Here is a 19,708-nt window from a genome sequence, read left to right on the forward strand (position 1 = left end):
CCCAAAATTGTCCCAGCGCAATGCTTTAACCACTTCATGTCTGGACACTTTCACCACCTTCCACTCCAGGCCAATTTTCAGCTTTTAGGGCTGTCACAATTAGTCATGCAACACCGCACCCAAATTAAATTTTGATAATTTTTTTTGGTATTTAATCACCACTGGGTTTTTATTTGCTATATAAAAGAAAAAATAAAAATTTTGAATTTACAAAAATTTTTTAACAACTTTTCATTAGTTATAAAATGTTGCAAATAAACTTCCTTTCTTCATAAGATTTTGGCCACGATACATTCTGCTACATTTATTGGGTAAACATAACCCAAAACACAAGTCTGCGTGGAAGTTAGAGAGCAGGGGCCAGCAACCTGTAGATCGCAATCTACCAGTAGATCATGGCCAGATGATTGGTAGATCATAGTCTGGCTTTGTTGACCCACCATCCCAGAGCATCAAAGAGAGTGCAATGCAAAGGAACTACTTGTAATGTTGGAGCTGTAGAAGGGAGCAGCATGATCCACATAAAATAAATGCCTCCTTTGTACTGCTGGCTCCTGTCCCATGTGGACTGATACCAACTGCACTCCACCTCTTATACTGGCTACTGGCCTCCAAAGTGGTGCCAGCAGCAGGAAAGAAGAGCTCACATTGTGAAGCAATAAACTGGGCATAATAGTATAGGGCTGCTTTCATACTGATGCGCTGAGGTTTACCCACACTGTAGGTGCAGTGCACCTGCAGCTTTCCTGTGGGTTTGCTGCACTTAGCCATAGACTTCTATTATATCCGGCAGGTGTGGTACACCTGGGTGTGTAGCGCCTGCCGAGCATGATCCATTCAAACTGAATGAGGCCGCTCTGCAAGTGCGCTGCAATCTTGTGCAGTACAGTAAACAAGGCATTAAAGTAGGCAGCGTAGTGTTGCTTTTTTTTTTTTTAGCAACTGCTTTAACCAATTGGACCCTGCAGAAGCATTTCTCTGCAAGCAGTTTGCTGGGCACCTGCAAAGTGGCCCCATTTAATTAATTAAGTCAATATTGGCAGGCGTCAGCACCCAACAAAGCAATAGGCTGTTTTTTCGCATCTTGTGTGGGACCAACAACCCCCTTAAGTGATAGCACAAGTGACAGGTTCTCTTTAAAGGAGGTTCTAAAAGGTAGAAGGTTTTTTTTTTACCTTAATGCATTCTCTGCATTATGGTAAAAAAAATAAACCACCGTGTGCAGCCCCCCCCAAGAAACTTGCCATTAGTGCACTCAGAAGGGGGATGGAGGGGAAGGGAAGCCAGAAAAGCCAGTGGGGGACCCAAGAAAAAGAGGATAAGGGCTGCTCTGTGCAAAACAATTGCACAGAGCAGGCAAGTCTAACTTTTGTTATTAAAAGAATCCCTTTGCAATCACTATCACTGTTCGACCCACAACCATTGTGTTCATCAGACAGTATCCCACAGTGACCAGGGAATGACAGTGCTGAGCCAACAGCTTGCAAGATGATTGCTATAGCAATCAGAAGTCTGTTTACTGGTCCCTCCTGTTGCCACAAGACTTGGAATGGTGCAGTGAAGGGCGTCCCTGATCTGGAGCAATTATGCATATCAGGGATGTTTGAAGTCCTTACATACACAGTTCTTTGACAATCAGTCATTGCAATGGCAGTTTTCATGTTACTCTTATTTTCTCATGATCGTTTTTAATGCAGTCCTGCAGAAGAAGCACAACTTCCATGAATTAGCCAACAGCAATTGGAAATAGCCTAAGATAAGAGCAGACAAGAGTGTGTACTGCCATCTTAATTGAAAATCAGTGTTAATTTTCAGTGCTGAGCACTGTGGTTAAAATATGACTCAGAAAAGAAGAAGAAAAAAAAAAAAAAAAAAAAAAAAAAAAAAGTTACCATGCACAGATTAAGCTTCTGAAAATACACAGAGAAAAAAAAAAATAAGGAACAATTATATTCTTCATCAGGTTAGCATGCAAAAAGATTAAACTTTTTTCACATTTTTATCATCTGCAGCCTTATTTCACCATGTTCCTGAGAAATAGTGGTGCTGCAGTACCAAAACAAGAGGGTTGAGAAAAAGGCACAATGAAAGATTCTCCTACCATTATTGTGTTGATCTCTGAGCTTTTTAAGGCTATTAACGGCTATGCTAAGATACATGTTCTTACTCCCACACCGCTCATAAATTGCCTTTTCTTCTGATAAAGCCTAGAAAACAGAATAGAAAACCATCATCAGCACATGATCTGGCAACTGCTTTCCCCTGAAGCATATCTGGAATTTTCTGACAACCCTTTCCTCCCAGTTTCTATATCATGACATCGCCATGAAAACGCCTCCAGTGAGGCCACAGTAAAAGTCTGCATCACTTCTGGCCGGTTCCTACTTAAGTTCCAAATTTTCATGCTGGTGTTCAATAAAGGATGGCTTAATCTTTGATCATCCAAAAAAGTATACACAGTATATTTACGGTAGATTAGAAGAAGCATTTACATATTCCCTAAAACAGTATTTAACCCAAAACTATTATTGCAGCTTGCCAATGCTTAATGTGGTGTCTGCACTCCTTGATGGCCAAATGGTTTTGGATTTATACCGTGAACACTCTGTACCAAACAATCCTTCACGCTAAGAGTGCTCACCAAGGCCATTAAAAGAGTATAACACATGGCCAATATCGAAGACTCAAACAGAATTGTAGTTGTGAAGATTTTATAGTTCAGGCTCATCAGCTTCAAATATATGTTTACTGCAGAGAGGCTACAGCAGGAAGTGTTTTAAAAAGTCACAAGATTGGTTTTATTGAAAGCTCTTTTTACACAAAAAAAAAAAAAAAAAAAAAAAAAAAATCTAAAAAGAAAGGTAATACTCATCTCATTACAGTTTTCCCAACAGCATTCTGAGGTACCACAGGTATTACAACATTGCCATTTACTGAGAGAGAGGATCTAATAGTTGCCAAACATGTGGGTTCTAGATCACAAATCACTTAGTCAAGCAAGATCGCTATGGGACCACAGCACACATTGTCATTTGAGTATTCAGCGATGTAGGAGGTGTAGATGTGGCAGGTGTAATTTTTGCAGTTGGATCTCAACAGGAAATATAGTGTTGCCTTACCAAATGAGCAGTCCTGGACCCCACAGTGAGCAATTGCCAAACTGTGGGTGTAGTCTATTATATGGATATGCATATGTAAAGCATTCTATATGGGCAAAATGTGGAAACGAATCAGATCATGTATATTTAATACAAAATGGTGTCCACCATAAGCTGCCATGTTGGATTATGTCAATTTTAATGTGGATTCCATTCGATTTATGCTCTTGAATATGTTGAGTTGTCAATTGGAGGTGGTGACACTAAAAAAACATCTCCTTCAGCTGGAGACCAAGTGGATCTTCTAGCTGGAGGCAACGAAACCTCCAGATGTCAATGTAAACATTAGTTTTAAACCTTTTCTATAAAATTTTCTTCATTTTTTAGTTTCATGAACAATTATATTTGGGTAGACATATCTGTGAAACGGTTGGCGGTTTGCCCCATAAGCATGGTATATATGCGCAAGGTCATTTTTGAAGGTGTATGGGGTGGGTTCTTGCGTATTGTTCTGTCTGGTGGACATGATGTGGATGTGTAAGTCAATCTGATTTTTACATTATCTAAGATATGTTTAGTTTTTTGGTTTTTGTTTATCGACCCATTTAGCGCAATTGTATTCATTTAGTATTTTTTGGCTCTACATTATATGGGTACTCATGATTTGTTTCCCTGTACATTTATTTATTAGTGATTCTAGCATAATGAATTTTGTCTACAAGATCGTGCTAGTGTACTGAGTAATTTGATCTTTACAGGTTAGCTTCTGGTGGGGCATAGCAGTATGAGCTCTGCCTTTGCTCTTCCAGCCTTAAGGGGCTGATTGCATTCTGATAGGCACAGCTGTGTTGGCAGTCTGTCTACCCCTGGGCTGGTTTGTGCTTTGGCGGAGATTATGGCCCATCGCCCCACCATTACTGCACATGCATGCAATACCCTATGTGGAGACATCCAACCACGCCTGCACACTATTGATGTTAGGACTCCATGAGTGGCGTGGTGGGGCGGCTGTCTCCCCCTTATTCATTTCTGCCACCAATGACACAGGGTTATGATCTCTTGGCCTGGGCTGATAGGTTATCCTTGCCACATTGCACTCATGAGGTGGGTCTTTATTATATGCCTTTGGGTCAAAATATGCTGCATCATATACATTCACCATGTATATGATTGCTGAATGCACTACATTTCACTCTCCACTAAAAGGGCTAACCATTGAGTGGACACAATTTACATAGCCTAGGATATTTTCCAGGGGCATACATTTAACAGAAAAGAAAATAGCTTTAATCCATACATCCACTTCTTCAGGAAAGAAAAGTACTTTTTAGGCTCTCAAGTATAAAAGCGGAATACCTTATCAAAGGCTTCCTGGACAGATGCAGACTCTTTCAAAAACTCTTCCACAAAAGAGTTAACATATCGCTGCCTTGTTTCATGAGGCACTTTAGAATTGCTTTCAGGAATAATGGATACCTTTCTGCGGCATGGTATCTAAGCACAAACACAAAACACCATTATAACCAAGATGAAAGTAGTTTACATTAGCTTTCTTATAATAAATATGCACAAATTATTTAAAGAGAGTAAAAACAAAAAATTGTTTGCACACAGAGATAGCTAATTAAGTACAGATCCAGGGAGGCTAAAAAACAAAAAGGAACCTTATCAGGGAAAATGCAGAAGCAATTACTGAAAATATTATATATCACACACCATTTGTTAGTCTGTGGCATTTAAGTGAGGCCTCATGCGGATTTGGAAGATATGGAGCAGCTCAGACCTTGTGAGAAGATGCTCTAGCACTGGCAAGTCCAAATCTCACAAGATTTAGGGTACTTGTTCCCAGTAATTTTCCTGGAATAATAGTAGCATTATGTCCAGCAGTGCAGAAGACCGGGGGTAAGGAGGGGGTATATGATCTAATTTGTTTTGTACTGCAATGTCCACTTTAAGGGCCATTTCTCCTCAATTTTAGTCATAAAAGAAGAAAGAATTGCCCCATTGGGGACATGGCAATAGCAGCCTGACAGAGGTTCTAAATTTTCACAAATAGCATCTGGATAAAACTTTGTTCCAGTGTTGGTAGAGAAGGGAATAGTTAGAACCTCTGTCAGTTTGTTATTAACGTTTGTGACCCCACTAGGCAGGGTAATACTTTTTGTCCTGGTAATAAATTTCACCAAACTTTTACAGTTGCTTTTAGAACAGGAGGAATTATCTTCTAATACACCTCAGCCGGTACACCCGACTCATTGACAATTGTCTAAGAGGGTATTTCCTCCCATTATCTCTTCAGGACAGGAAGCAGGAAATAACCCAACAGGACACAGTCAATTCTCTACATCAGCCAAAAAGTTTTGATTAGAGACAATTTCAAGCTAGTTTCACTTTGTCATAATTTAAATGAAATGAGTTACCTTTACTGGTGTTAGCTGTGTTCTTTTTTGAGGGAAACCAGATTTTACAGTGGTCAATAGTGTACTTCCTTGTCCACCTATCTGACTTCTAGATGGCAAAATTGGCTGCAACTCCACTAAATTAACACAAACTGAGGAAAGAAATGTAGTTAAATTTACAAAAATACAGTAGTTTGCTTACTAGTAGATTTGTCACTCCACAAACATGTCCGCCTTCACACAATACTTGCCTTGAGTATATTGGGCTCACATTTATTTTCTATCAGTAGGAATAGCCATCTTAAACTTATTCACACAACTGGGGCGCAAAAAGTTGTCTACAGCAGTTTGACTTTAACTGAAAGGAACCCTAAGGAACCTTTAGAATAACTTTCTGGGCTCAGGGAACTCCTGTTAATTACATCTACAGCTCACAGTACATTAGTGTGATGGTTACTCAGAAAAATACTCGTTACATTTGTGGTCACTGGGAAGGATCCCCACTTACAGATAGCTAAAAAGATCATTGTTGCCAGTGATTTCTCATCTGAGAAGTAGAAGTTGCCTATTTTTCAAGGAACCCCAAGAAACCTCTGGAGTAACTAGTTTAGAAAAGCTTGTCTACAGGATCAAATTATGTAAATTTGGACCTGCCTAACCAGGTAAGCCCCAAATTCAGAAATCGAACATTTGTATTATGCCCCGCATGTAATCTACTCTGATACATTTGCAGTGGCCGGAGATTGAATGGGATCTTATGATGTTATTGGTTGACTGACAAGAATGCATCAGGTGCTAACACGCACTGCTTCCCTAAGAACTATTAACAGAAGAAGCTGTCATATTAGCGGTCACATATACTGTAGCGCCCATCAAATGAAAAAAAGTCTGGTGCTTGGAACAACCGAAGAAGCAAAGCTCCTGAACAAGCAAAGGATCGGTGTTCAGACTGAACCTTTAGCTCATTCCTAGTTACCACCCATGATGGACTTCAAACACATCTGCCTTTGTTCATCTCCATTGCATGGGGGAGGGGAGATTAGTAGTTTACAATAATTGGATTATGCCTCCAGCTCAAAGTTTCAAGTAACAATACTGCATTTCTAGCAAGATGATGAACAGGCATTATTTGTACTTACTGAAAATGTTCTCAGACTGAAAGAGAAAAACGAATGAAGCCACCACATCTAAGGACTGATGAGCTGCAATATACTACATTTTTGCTCTTCGGTTTAGTTCTACTTTGACATTAGATTTATAAACCACCTCCAATTAATCCCATTAATTTCTCATGCTAGAGTTTGGATTACTTGCAATGCATGTGGAAAAAAGCAAAGTTAGACTTACGGTAATGCCTTTTCCAGGAGTCTTTCAGGCCAGCACCTCGAGAGACCTCAGCTCCTCCCTACCTGAGGAAAAACTTCCATCCAAAACAAAAGGCCTAGCTCTCCTCTCACAACCTCCGTTCACGATCAACAACCTCCAGTCACCTGGGGAGACAACATAAGACACAAAAAGCACAACAGTATCTCATGAACCCCTGCAACATAGGGTGGGTAACCAGTGCAGTCCTGAAAGGCTCCTGGAAAAGGCATTACCGTAAGAGTAACTTTGCTTTTTCCCCTCTGCGTCTTTCAGGATAACACCTCGCGAGGATAAGCAAGCACTCATAACTAGGGCGGGACCACGGCTTATAGAACCGTGCGTCCGAAGGCCTGCTCCTGCACTGAGACCAGGTCAAGTCTAATGTTTGACAAAGGTGCCATAACTGGACCAAGTCGCAGCTCTACAGATCTGCCCCAGGGAAGCACCCCCTGCTCAGCATGTGTGGCCGCCATGGCACGGGTAGAATGTGCCATGATGCACTCCGGGACCTCCAGGCCCTCGGCCAGATACACCTGTCCGTTTGCTAGTCTTAGCCACCTAGCTAAAGTGCTTCTGGAGGCCTTATAGCCCTTCATTATGCCTGAAAAAGAAAAAAAAATAATCTGACTTCCGGACCTCTTTAGTTTTTTCTAAATAAAGGAGAACACATCTTCTCACGTCCAGCGTGTGAAACCTCTCTTCCTGTTCACACGAGGGGTTAGAACAAAAAGGTAAAATAATATCCTGACCTCTATGAAAACGCGAGGCCACCTTGGGTACAAAGGCCAGGTCCATCCTAAATGTAACCCTATCTGTAAATACCTGACAAAAAGTGGCTCTAGTTGACAGAGCTTCTAATTCACTCACTCTTCTTGCAGTTTTAATTGCTACAAGGAAGACAGTCTTGAGAGTCAGGGACTAAGGATGACTGTCGACGATCCCAGATGCTCAAAATGAACAGCTGGAGGGGCCGTAGGTGTAACCCTGCGCATTGTACCACCGGAATGGACGAGGTTAGAAGGCCCAGAATTGACATGGCTTCCCTTAAAGATACAGCCTGGCTTCCTAGCAACTGTCTGATTCCCCTAACTTCAGGATCTTCTCCAGAGTCAGAAAGGTCCTTTGACGGGTGGAATCTAGTTTGTAGCCCAGGTATACCATCCTCTTGGCTGGGACTAAAGTGGACTTGGCCAGCTTTATCAGCCAGCCCAGATCCTCCAAATGCCTCCTCACCATGGCTATGTCCTGCGACAACTGTTCTTCCGAACAACAGGAGGTCATCCAGGTAGGCCACTAGTGAGACCCCCTTCAGCCAAAGTGGCACTAGGGCCTCGGACATTATCTTTGTGCAGATCCTGGGAGAGGAGGAAAATCCAAAGGGCAAGGCCCGGAATTGCAGGTGACGTATCTTCCCCCCAGACCCTGAACTGCTAATCTGAGAAATTGACAGGTCTCCGCAATGTGAACATGCAAATAAGCATCTGACCGTAAAGATAGAGTCCATCCGAAACCTCTTGTACCCGATGGCCTCGTTCAAGGGCTTCAGGTTTAGAATCAGTCTGTAAGATCCCAAGGACTTTCGGATGACGAAGACGTGCGAGTAGAATCCCTTGCCGATCTCCATGGTGGGGACTCTGACCACGAAGTTCTGCTCCTCTAACTTCTGTAGAGAAGCGAGTAATGCCGCCGCTTTTTGTGTGCACCTTGGCAGGTTCGTCACCAACAATCTCTGTGGCGGTGGCCTTGAAAACTCCAGGTGGTACCCCCTCCTCACTATATCCAGGACAAACTGGCTGGAGATCTCTGCTTCCCACTGTGGGAGGAAGACCCCCAACCTTCCTCCCACTAGGGGAACAAAGTCTTTGCGACTTCTGGGGCTGCTCAGGACGACGGAAAACCACTCCTCCTTTGCCTCTTCCTCTCTGCCCCCAGATTTTTTTCTGTGTTTCTGGCCAAAGGGCCTGAATCTTCTTTTGGGGATGAAAATGTTTCACCCCTGCAGCTTTCTTTTAAGAGGAAATGCTTTTTTCCTGTCTGCCGTGCAATCAAGCACAGTCTCAAGACCTGGGCCAAAAAGGGCTCCTCTGAGCTGCCTAACTGTAGCTGGCGGGTGCTGGCCTTGCCTGGTCCAGGGGCCTTTGCTCTGGACATCTTCAGGAAGGTGGTCACCCAAGTGTTGCCTGCCTCTGCAGGATGTAGCACTCACACCGCCTTAGGCGCTCCCCCTCATTTCCTAGGCCGCGTCCCTGGAGAAGTCCTGCCTCTTCCGCCAGAAGTGACATTGCTGGTCTTCCGGCCCGGCCCAAATGCCGGCACAGCGGGACTCCTGCCCTGGTCCCTCTGGACACAGGATGCGAGGGCGCCCAGACTCCTCAGCCTTCCCTCGGTGGGGGCTGGCACGAAGCATGACAGGTAAGCAAAGCCCCCCATGTCTCCTATGGAGGGGGCCCACCTGTCAACAAAAGCCATAGGGGTAGCTACCAGCCTCTCTGGCCCACACACCTCCACTGCCATTCTCCTCTCCCCTACCAGGCTACTTCGGTCCTCTGACCTCACCTGGACTGGCCTCCACAGCGTGTCTCCCCACCGGAGGAAACACCAAAAACTGAAGTTGTGAGGTGAGAGGCAGGCCTTTTGTTTTGGGTGGAGGTGAGGTGTTTCCTCAGGTGGGGAGGAGCCAAGGTCTCTCGAGGTGCTGTCCTGAAAGAAAGAGGGGAAAATATAGAGACCAGTTAAAGTTCCTTGACTGGCAAGCATTGAAAGCGGTAAGTGCATACATGCGTTTTAAAGTAGTTGTAAACTTTTACATGTAGCCGCTGAAGTAACAAGCCCAGGTGATACACAGATGAAACAAGTCCTCATACACAAGTTTGAACATGTTTATCTGCAGTCCTCTTCTATACAGCCTTCTCAAAACACACAGATCAGATTTTTTTTTTTCAGCTCCAGCAGGTGGAGGATCTGACATCACATACTGCACATTACAGAGCAGGTTGAGTGGAGAAAAGGTCACACCCCATCTACGGTTTCATAAGGAAACACGCACAGCTGAGGGTTTCAATCACCTCTTGTGTGCTGGAGGAGGGCCGACTCCTGAGATTGTGTCAGGATAACCTGTAAGAAGTGACTAATGCAGCACTCTGCTGTGGATTGATGGCTAAGCACACTAGAGAAGGATATGCTTTTTTCATTTTTAATTTCAGAGGTTTAAAACCACTTTAAGCAAATCTGAACTAAAACCAAGTCTTCATAACCTGGAGATGTTCTATCACACTGTAAACTCAATTGAACAGAATAAGACACTTGCTCAGTATTTCACTAATCAAATGACAACTTCTCACCCATCTGACCAAATGTGTGAAATCCTGGTGTAATGCTGCTGGCAAGTCTCTTCTGTGATGAAGCAATAAAGGCTTGTCCACCTTTGACTGCAGAACTAATCTGCACTGCTCGTTGCTGAACCTGCACTATCCTTTGGGGTGGTATTTGGGGTGGAGCAGACCTTCTGAAAGGAACAAGAATAGAGCTGCTTTCCTTGGCCTAAAAAACAAATGTAAACAAATGTAATTAGGCCATTCACAACTAAACCAAACAAATTCAACTTAGTTTCTACTGTTAAAGTAGACCAAACGTGTACTGCAGTAATTCATACGAGTAACAATTAGAAAATGATGCTTACATCACATTTTGCTGACGGATGTGCAATTCTTTTCTTTTGTCCTGGTAGAAGCTCATTTCCTTTCACCTGTGATTCTGCATCAGGCTGATCTTCCTCACAATGAGCTGCCTAAAACAGAATTCCCGGGAAGGCGGCTTTTAGTATTACAGAAACAAACATTATTGCAAGATAGAATATAAACCTGCTTCCTCATGTGTTTTCTCCACAGTTATCAATTCAGCTAGAAGCCTTCTGAAAAAATTGCACTAGTGCATAGCGCATCTCCCAACTTACAGTTCTTGTACATAAAGGCTTTTAATAGCTCTATGATGGCAATAGTGTCCATGGACATATGTAGCACCATTGTATTGCTAATCAGCAAAGAATTACAACAGTAACAGGATTTCCGATCCTGCTTGCCCAATGTTCCAATGATCGATACTCTCCCACTATGGATATTCTATGTACAGTCATATCCTCATCTTACAGGGTCAGATCATTCAGCATGCATGACCACTCATGTCAGTGTATAGCTGGCCTCAAGCCACCAACAGTCAGCTTATAGAAGAAAGCATTTTGCAGTAACATGCAACATTAGTCTGTTTAAAAGACAAGGGGACATACCATTTAGCACTTTTAGAAATTGCACCTTCTGCTGAAAATGGGACTAGCCAGAGAAAACTGCTCAGCACCGATCTCCCTCCCTGTCCTGCCCACATCTAATGCCCTCTGCCCCTTCTATGAAGATGCAGCAGCTGTATGAACACAGTCGCAGGCCCTAATTTGAGAAGGGTGCACGTGTGGGCGAGTGTCCCCAAATACGCAATCAGTGTTGGTGGCCATACACCTACATCCATCAAATTAGGATTTACCAGGAATTGATTTCTAACAGCAGCCCTGAATGTAGTTTCCCAAGCCCTTAGATGTGGAGACTGTATCCCCCCCAATGATCCAGTCAGTAACACTTCCTGTTTGGGTGTCTCCACTCTGGGGGAGCCATGGAGACTTTTTGACAGAAGCAATGTCAGTCTGCAGAGGGTAGTCTTAGACTAGCAGATTTAGATGGACTTGACTTAAAGCCAAACTCCAGCTAACACTTTATAAGCAGTTACAGCATCAGTTTGTTGTCCACTTTAGGGATAAAGTTTACACATATAAATAAAAACCTGATAATTGCAAGTAATTACATTAACTGCTACTTTTGCTGGACAGCTTGGTTGCATCACCAGGTGAAAAGGAAAAAAAAAAAAACCACCACCCAAAAAAATGACTATTAGAAAAATAGCTAATGCAGCCTTCCACTTTAAGAATTGTTAAGCTGCAATATGAATAATGTTTTGGGTTTAATATCCCTTTAATATGCCAACCAGACCAAATGCTAGAAGTACCCGATTTGCTTTATATAGACACCGAGCAGCTTCTGACTTCTCTATGGTTACCAAAGTGTCAACCATACACAAAACTTGAACCATAAGAACTTTGCCTTGACCAGACAAGCTACTGTTTATAAGGAATGGAAGTATCTGCTCTTCCCAATTCAGAAATACGCAGAGTGCTCATCTCAGCCATGAAAGACTAAACAGAATCTGCTCTGCTTTTTACAGGTAACTGCTGAGTGACTTATATGTAAACCATATCAGGCTTGAACCCTGTGGTATACCTTGGTCAGATGGGAAAAAAAAAAAAAAAAAAAAGACTGAAGTGCCGATTCCTCCTATAACACCAATGTTGCCCAATATATCATGCACACCAAAGAGTTGACACACCTGCTCTGCTTTAGTCATAATGTCTCTGAAGACACCTAAGAATGTGTTAAATCACAAAGCCCCAAGGTGCCCGATTTGCCTATAAAGCAAATCAAGACCTTGCTACTCTATACGCCACCATATGCTGCTTTATCAAATCAAGCAAAAAAAAAAAAAGAAAAAAAAAAAAAAAAAAAAAAAAGGCTTTAAATATCCGAATTTCCCTTGTCAAAGGTGACAACAAGAAGATTACTCATTAAGCCAGCCAATAAGCTGCAAATGCTAGCATTATCAGAATTAAATCAGGCAGGCCCAAGGTAGAGTGGGCTGGGAGACTACTGCAAAAAAAGATAGGATTAATCTGCATGAGTACCTGGCTTGCATTTTTCTTTGCTTCACTTTCAGAGAATTCATTAAAAATCCGCAAACATTCTTCCATTGGGTCTTCTGAATCTGACATTGTGTCCTCTTCTGTGCTGTCATTGTCAGTTGATGAATTCACAACAATGATTTTGTCGTCTACTTTTTTTGGTATGCACGAGATCTCTGGTTGGGATTTCTGCTCATTATTAATAACGTTATCAGCAGCAGTTTTATCCAAGGCTGTGGTAGCAGCAACCTCAATGATTTCGAAGTCTGCTGGTGAGTTATGAAAAACTTCACTGTCACATAAATCTAAAGACTTCTCAGAAAGTAGACAAGGTGAATCTTGTTTACTTTCATTTTCTTTCAAGTTTGTTTGCTCTTCTACAGTTTCTTTACCATTTATTGAACCATCGGTCTCATCGTCTTTAGATTCATTTATATTACATGTTGTATTTTCTTCTGAAGAAATAGGGGTATCACAGTGATTTTCATGTTGCCAAAGGCTGTCACATACATAGCTAGTTGGAAAATTATGTGAAGCTTTCGATTCATTTGTTTTAGAAGTTCCATTTGCATTGGAAGCATTGTCATTTGGAGCCAAAATTTCACATTCCATAGTAGATCCAGTTTCTTCTGTGGATACATCAGCTTCAGCCAATGTCACATGTTTCCCTACAGAGTCACCAACTTTACTTGGCCTTTTTCTTTTTGAAACAACTTCTAGTGGTGGTGCATCAATGACAAGCATATCTTCATCATCAGATTCTTGAAGTTTTATTTCAAGCCTTATTGGAGACACAATTCTAGGCTTCTTTTGAGGGTTGTCCAATATCTCTTCACATTTCTGTTTCATGGTCTTGTTTTCATTTTCTTTAGTGTTGGAACTAAAAAATCCTGCAGTATAATTGAGCAATGGGTCATACTCTAGGTCTGTAGCTGGACAGCTTCGATCAACCACATATTTGTTCTTTCTGTTCTTTGAGCAGGTGACCAAGATGTCAAGATTTTTCTTTGTTGTAGTTTTCTCATCTTGAATGGTATCCAAGGTATTACAATTTATATCAGCCTCAAGCGAGTCTTGCACAGTATGGGTCCCATTTGTATACTGTAGTAACTTTTTCTGGCTCTCTTCTACTTCATTTTTTACAGTCTCAATGGCTTTCTTAAGCCTCTCTAGTTCACTCAATTTTTTACCTAAAAAAAAAAAAAAAAAAAAAGAAAAAAGGAATTTTAGCAGTAGTTTGACACACGTTACAATGGTTAGTATCCCAGCAATGCTGTTGCATGGAGTACATACTTGCTTCCATGCAACAGCATTGCTGTGACACTGAAGTCATCCCACAATGGCTCAAAGATGAAGCTGAGAAATCACATGTCCTATCAGTCAGCTCTGTCTGTTCTCACTGGAGCACCAGGCTGGCTATCTCAGACTCTCAGCCGCATGCTGAGTTGCAGCTGTCAAAGCTGGCTGTCCCCCTAGTTGGCTCTGGGTTAAAGGAGTACAAGTAAGGCAAGCCGTAAATAATTGGTTGCAGTAAAGGTGCGGGGTACAGCCAGCCTGCCCAAAAGGTTTTACATACAATTACTGCCACTGGCCATAACTGAGCTGCAGGAGGTTTTTACAAAGTATGAACAGTGTAATTTTATTATAAGGAGGTGTTATTTCCATTCAAGTAGAGTACCCTGCAGCCTACAGACTTGATTTTTGGGTGACAACTTCATCCTGGGGCAGTACTGTAGAGGAAGGGGAAGTACTATAAGCCAGTCAGACTCACCTATATTATACAATGCTGAAACACTCAAAAGAAAGCTGCTAGCAGTTAAAAGGGGTAGGCTTCTAGAAATACCCAACTTCAATTGCTCTCTATGCCAATATAATGGGCCATTCTGAATGGGCAAAGCTCTAAAAAAAAAAATCCACACTGCTGGATCTGGCTACCTCATTAGCCAATAGAAACATGATATCACGGTCAGATCATGTTGCCAGAAGGAGTAGTGCAAGGTGAAAGGAGAGGAATGCTGGGTACCAGGAGAAGGGAGGAAAAAAGTGTTGGAAGGAGGCAACAGGAAAGGAGCATGAAGGAATGGGAGTATAAATGTAAAAAAAGGGACAGGAAGGGGGAAGCATTGTGGCAGCAAGTGGACATGGTTTGCAGAGGTGAAGAGAAGACCAGAGCAACAGTGAGGGAGGTAAGGTAGCAGGAGGTGAACTGGTGATAGGAGAGGGAGCTTGGTGGTAGGAAAGAGGGTGGTGCTGAAAGGGAATGATGGGGGAGAGCATGGAACATGGAGAGTTGCACATAAGGGATAGTTGAGGTGGTTGGAGAGGACAACAAGTCAGGAGTGAGCATTGTCTCAATCATCAGGATGCTGGTGGCCAGGCCACTGGTTGCACCATAACCACCAGTGAAATGCACAGGGCAAAACATGCAATAATAAACAGAGTGCCTTAGTGCTGTCCCCCACCGTGTCCTATAAGTGTTGCCTGAGACTCAAATGGCCTCATGGGTGGCAAGGTCTGGATTTTTGTACACTGCAATAATTTGGCAGCAATGCTGGTACATATAGCATCTTCGTGCACTTGGGTTGCTTTTCGAAATAAGTGGCACTTAAGTGCAGCACTGCAAACTTAGTATGCTAAAGTTCATTGTGGTAACAGTCTAAGTGTTTGTATACACAAATGTTACCTTTGGGTACACTGTGGAGGATAGTGGACACTGCATTTAACCTGTGTTATATTTATGCATGCAGAGGGTCCTGTTAGGGATCTGTTTGCATGCAGGCTAAGCAGGTCAAACACAGCTTCTATGGCTTGTAAACAAGATGTATGGCTCAAATTGCATCACACAGGAATTGCATTAGATTTGCACAGGAATGTGGTGAGGTTCCTGTGGGAATCACATGCGATGTGTCACACCGCATAAGTTTGAACCCAGGCTGAATAGGAGTGACTTTCATTATCAATCAGCTGATGCACTTGCATGGCTCTAATGAGGAGAGTGGCTGGATCTGCATTTCTGTAGAATTAACCCATTAGGAGTAGCTCGCCAAAAATGACATTTGTTGCAGGGGATGCCTAAAATCTGACTTGTATCTTTGTGCAGACTTCTGGGAAAATTAGCAAGCAAATCACACAAGCAGGAAATGACATTTCTGGAGGTGTTTCGTATGCCAGTGGTGTACGCCGGAATGATTGCAAGTTGCCACATTGCATTTTACAGAAAACTTCAGAGCTGCAGATTGAAAAGGAAAGGGCATTTTAACAATAGATTACAATGTGGCTTGTGTTGCAAGTTATGATTTTTTTTCTCCACAAAAACCAGAGTTAGACTTACCACTAACGTAGAGTTCCTCCCTCCGGGAAAGGAAACATGTAAGCCCAGAACTTTAAAAGGTGGACCTCGAGGCCTCCCTCTTCAGTATTCCCAAGAGCCACAGAAAGGCACTAAAAAGACAACCATGTATACACTTACATTACTATAATAGGAAAAGAATCAGGGTGGGAAATTCAGACTGTCCTGGAAGACTTATAGAAAAGGAGTTACCGATAAGTCTAACTCTAGTTCTCAAAAACTTACAGGACAGACCTTGAGACGATAATCAAGAACTTACCCATTAGGGTGGGGCTACACTCTGGAGATCCTTTTGCCCAAATGCCTGATCCTCATTTGAAAGCAGACCCAGGCGATAATGTTTCATAAAAGTAGAGTAGCTGGATGCTGACAAGGATCTGGTTGATTGTGTATTAAACGGGGGGGCGCGATCTTTAACAAGTTATGCGATTCCGAGATAGCCATCCTAATCCATCTTGCTATGGTGGACTTGGATGCACTGCAACCCTTCCATGTGCGCGTATAAATGGAGTTGAGAATCTGATTTCCTGAATTTCCTGGAAATACTAAGGTAGGTCAAAAGGCTTCTTCTAACATCCAAAAAAACTTAATATTTCCTCCTCCTCCTTGGAGGAACACAGAAGATCGACAAAATATCTTGGGACCTATGAGAGGAGGAAATTTTAAGAAATCCCTTTTGAGAACAATCCTATCTTAAAAAAATTGACAAAAAGGGTTCCCTAATGGAAAGCACCTGCAATTCACTAATCCTATGGGCTGATGTGATTACTACAAAAATCAGTTTTTAAAGTTAAAAAACTTTATTGAAGACTTCTCCAGAGGTTCAAAAAGGGACAAAAGGACTAAAGGCTTTTAAGACTAAAGACTAATCCCAAACTGGACAAGACTTAATCACCGCTGACCTGGACTTGGAGGACTGTGAAAAAATCTGCTACAATAGGATCTTGCTGGAGAGAGACCTGAAACAAAACACCAAGAGTCGGGTCTTGCACTTTTAATGTACTAACCGAAAGACCCTGGTCTGCCCCCTCCTGGAAAAATCCAAGACTGCCGGGATCCTGATCTGACAACCAGGAGTTGAATCCTTTCCATACTTTAGTATAAATAGCTACAGTTATCAGCTTTCGGAAATTCACCAAATGTTTTGACTACCCTCTGCAAAAACCTGAGCTCTCAGGAGCTTTTCCTCAGTAACTATGCTGCCAATCTCAAAGTCTTCACCTGAGGCTACAGTACTGGTCCTTGTGAGATCAGATCCTCTCTCTGGAAGAAGGAACGGGGGAACAGATGAAAGGCTCCGCAGCAGGGAGAACCATGGCCTCTGGCCAAAACAGGTCCACCAAAATGAGGTTGGTCTTTTCTAACAAACTTCCAAAGGACTGCCAGAATCAGTCTTACTGGAGGAAACACATAGAGATTGAACTCCTACACATTTGCTAGGGCATCTATACCCAAGGCCCAATCTAGTGGATCTAGGGAGACGAACTTGCTGACCTTGTTCTCTTGGGAAGCAAAGAGATCTGCCTCCGGTATTCCCCATTTCATAGTGATGGTCGCAAACACTTCCTGGTTGATAGACCATTTGTCGTGCTTCACTTGATTACTTAGGAAGTCCACTAGGGAATCCTGCATTCCCGTCAGATTGATGGCAGATATTAAATACAAGCTTTGTTCGGCCCAAGACAGTATGTTGTCTGCGATTGCTTGGATAGGTGGACTTCTTGTACCTGCTTGTTGATGTATGCCACCATGGTCACATTGTCTGAACGAATCTGCAGGCGACGGCCTATTAGGTCCGCCTGAAAGGCATCCAACGCTTGCTGGACTGCCAGAAGTTCCCTCTGGTTTGAGTACCTCCAAGCTTCCCCCCAAAGACCATGACCCCTGGGCCACCCTGCTGTCTAGATGGGCTCCCCATCCAAAGCTGCTGGCATTGGTTATGATGATGACAGGTTTCTGTGTGGTCTATTCCAGACCTCTGCCAAAATTCTACTGAACTCGCCACCACTAAAGGGATCTCTTGATCCTGTAAAAGGAGCTGCAGTGGAAGATCTAGCGAAGTTTTATCCCTGTTCCAAATCCTCAAAAGAAAAAACTGCAGTGGGTGCTGGTGGAATCAAGCCCAGGGAACGGCTGGGAAAGAAGAGGTCATAAGACCCACCACCTTCATGACATCCCTTATTGAAATGAATAGATTGCTCTGCAGCCTTACCAGTTCCTGGTCCATTTTGAAAATGTTTTTTTGCCCTGTGCAATGTTTCTTCGTGTAGACATCCTTGTTTTGCTGACCCTGCGTTTTCTGGCCACGAAAAAACCTCCTGGGGTAAGACTTCCTTTTACTCAATATGGGACGTCAGGAAATGCCTTTTTATCTGCCGTACAGTCCAAGGCCTCCTGGAGGCCTGGACCAAAGAGGTTATCACCTGAAAAGGGTAAGGCACAGCTTGGACACTGAATCACCCAAACAGGTTTTCAACCACAATGACCTTCTTGCCGAATTTCCCAGGGCAGAAGTTCTTGTGGCTATTTTGACCGATTCAACCAAAGCATCTGTGAGGAAACCTACAGTTCTGAACAGTAAAGGAAAAGATTTAAATATCGGTTGCCTGGAAGTTCCTGCTGAGAGATAGGTCCATCTTCTTAGAGATCTTAGATAAGGGGGCGTCCAGATTTGGAACGGAAGAGGAAGAGGAGGAGAAGAAGGGGCTCTCTTTTAAGGGTTCTCCCACTCCAGCTTAATAGTATCAACCAGAGAACTATGAACTGGAAAAATCCTAGACTTTAGACCTTGGTACATGAAATCATGCTTGGTTCAATGTACATCCTCCACCTCAATTTCTAAGGTTTAGATAGCTTTGAGGAGCTCATCTACATCATCAAGGGTCAATTTGTATCAACAAGCCCTGGAGGAGCAACCTTCTCTATTACCCTCCTCTGAGCCTGACCCTGCCTATCAGGAAACATGGGATCTGGGATCCTTTTCTGGGTCTCCTCCCCCTGGCTACTCTGGTACAGGAGTTGTACCCGCAGACTGGGTCAGGGTCCCCAGAGGCATCTGCATCTTGGCCAGCAAGGATCTAAATGACTGAAACGTGGTCACCATATCATCGTTAATAGAAATGAGGACTCTGACACGCCATAAATGGCTCATCCCCAATTAGGCTATCCACATAGCTGCGGCATAAGGGCTTTTCCCAGGTTGAACCTTGGCTACACAAGCTGCACACTTCCTTTTGGAGCCCAATTCTGTGTGTTGTCTTGGGCTTTAATCTACAAGCAAAACACAATACAGAACATAAGTTCAGGCTCTCAACACTCCAGACACCACTGTGCTGGGGAAAAAAAAAAAAAAAAAAAAAAAATCAGGAGTGTGCCTCACCACCACCTGAGACTCAAACTAAAATACTCTCAAAGACTGGGAAAAGCCACCCCGCCAGGATCAGCAAGAGGGAAAACACAATGTCCCCAAGCCTACCTGAGATGAGCCAGTGCCCGAGGAACCAGGATCTGCCTGCTGCGGGGAGCCAGCACCCTCCATTCTGTTACTTTGGTGTGATGGCCACAGCCTTTGCTGGGTCTTCCTTCACACACCCGTCCGGGAACACTGCTGCCTGCGCCACCATGGAGACCGGAACCACGAATCCCTGGCACCTATTGATGTCACTCTGGTCAGAACTTCAGGAAAACCAGCTTGGAGCACAGCCACTCCGCTCACCAGAAGTTG

The 19,708-nt window shown here is 43.1% G+C and overlaps 1 protein-coding gene across 1 annotated transcript in view; it reads right to left on the reverse strand.

Moving 5' to 3' along the window:
- Nucleotides 1-19,708, reverse strand: part of LOC149461558 (RNA exonuclease 1 homolog) — a 61,514-nt gene that overhangs the window by 36,363 nt on the left and 5,443 nt on the right. The window contains exons 2-7 of the mRNA XM_089678146.1: nt 12,639-13,825; nt 10,542-10,649; nt 10,204-10,402; nt 5,519-5,649; nt 4,455-4,592; nt 2,102-2,207 (exon numbers count right to left, since the gene is read on the reverse strand). Of these exons, the coding sequence (XP_089534272.1) occupies nt 2,102-2,207; nt 4,455-4,592; nt 5,519-5,649; nt 10,204-10,402; nt 10,542-10,649; nt 12,639-13,825 (1,869 nt within the window). The remainder of the gene's footprint in view (nt 1-2,101; nt 2,208-4,454; nt 4,593-5,518; nt 5,650-10,203; nt 10,403-10,541; nt 10,650-12,638; nt 13,826-19,708) is intronic.

This window comes from Staurois parvus, unplaced genomic scaffold (genome assembly GCF_062004578.1).
Source record: "Staurois parvus isolate SC_StPar_1 unplaced genomic scaffold, SC_StPar_1.0 ptg000198l, whole genome shotgun sequence".
NCBI lineage: Eukaryota > Metazoa > Chordata > Amphibia > Anura > Ranidae > Staurois > Staurois parvus.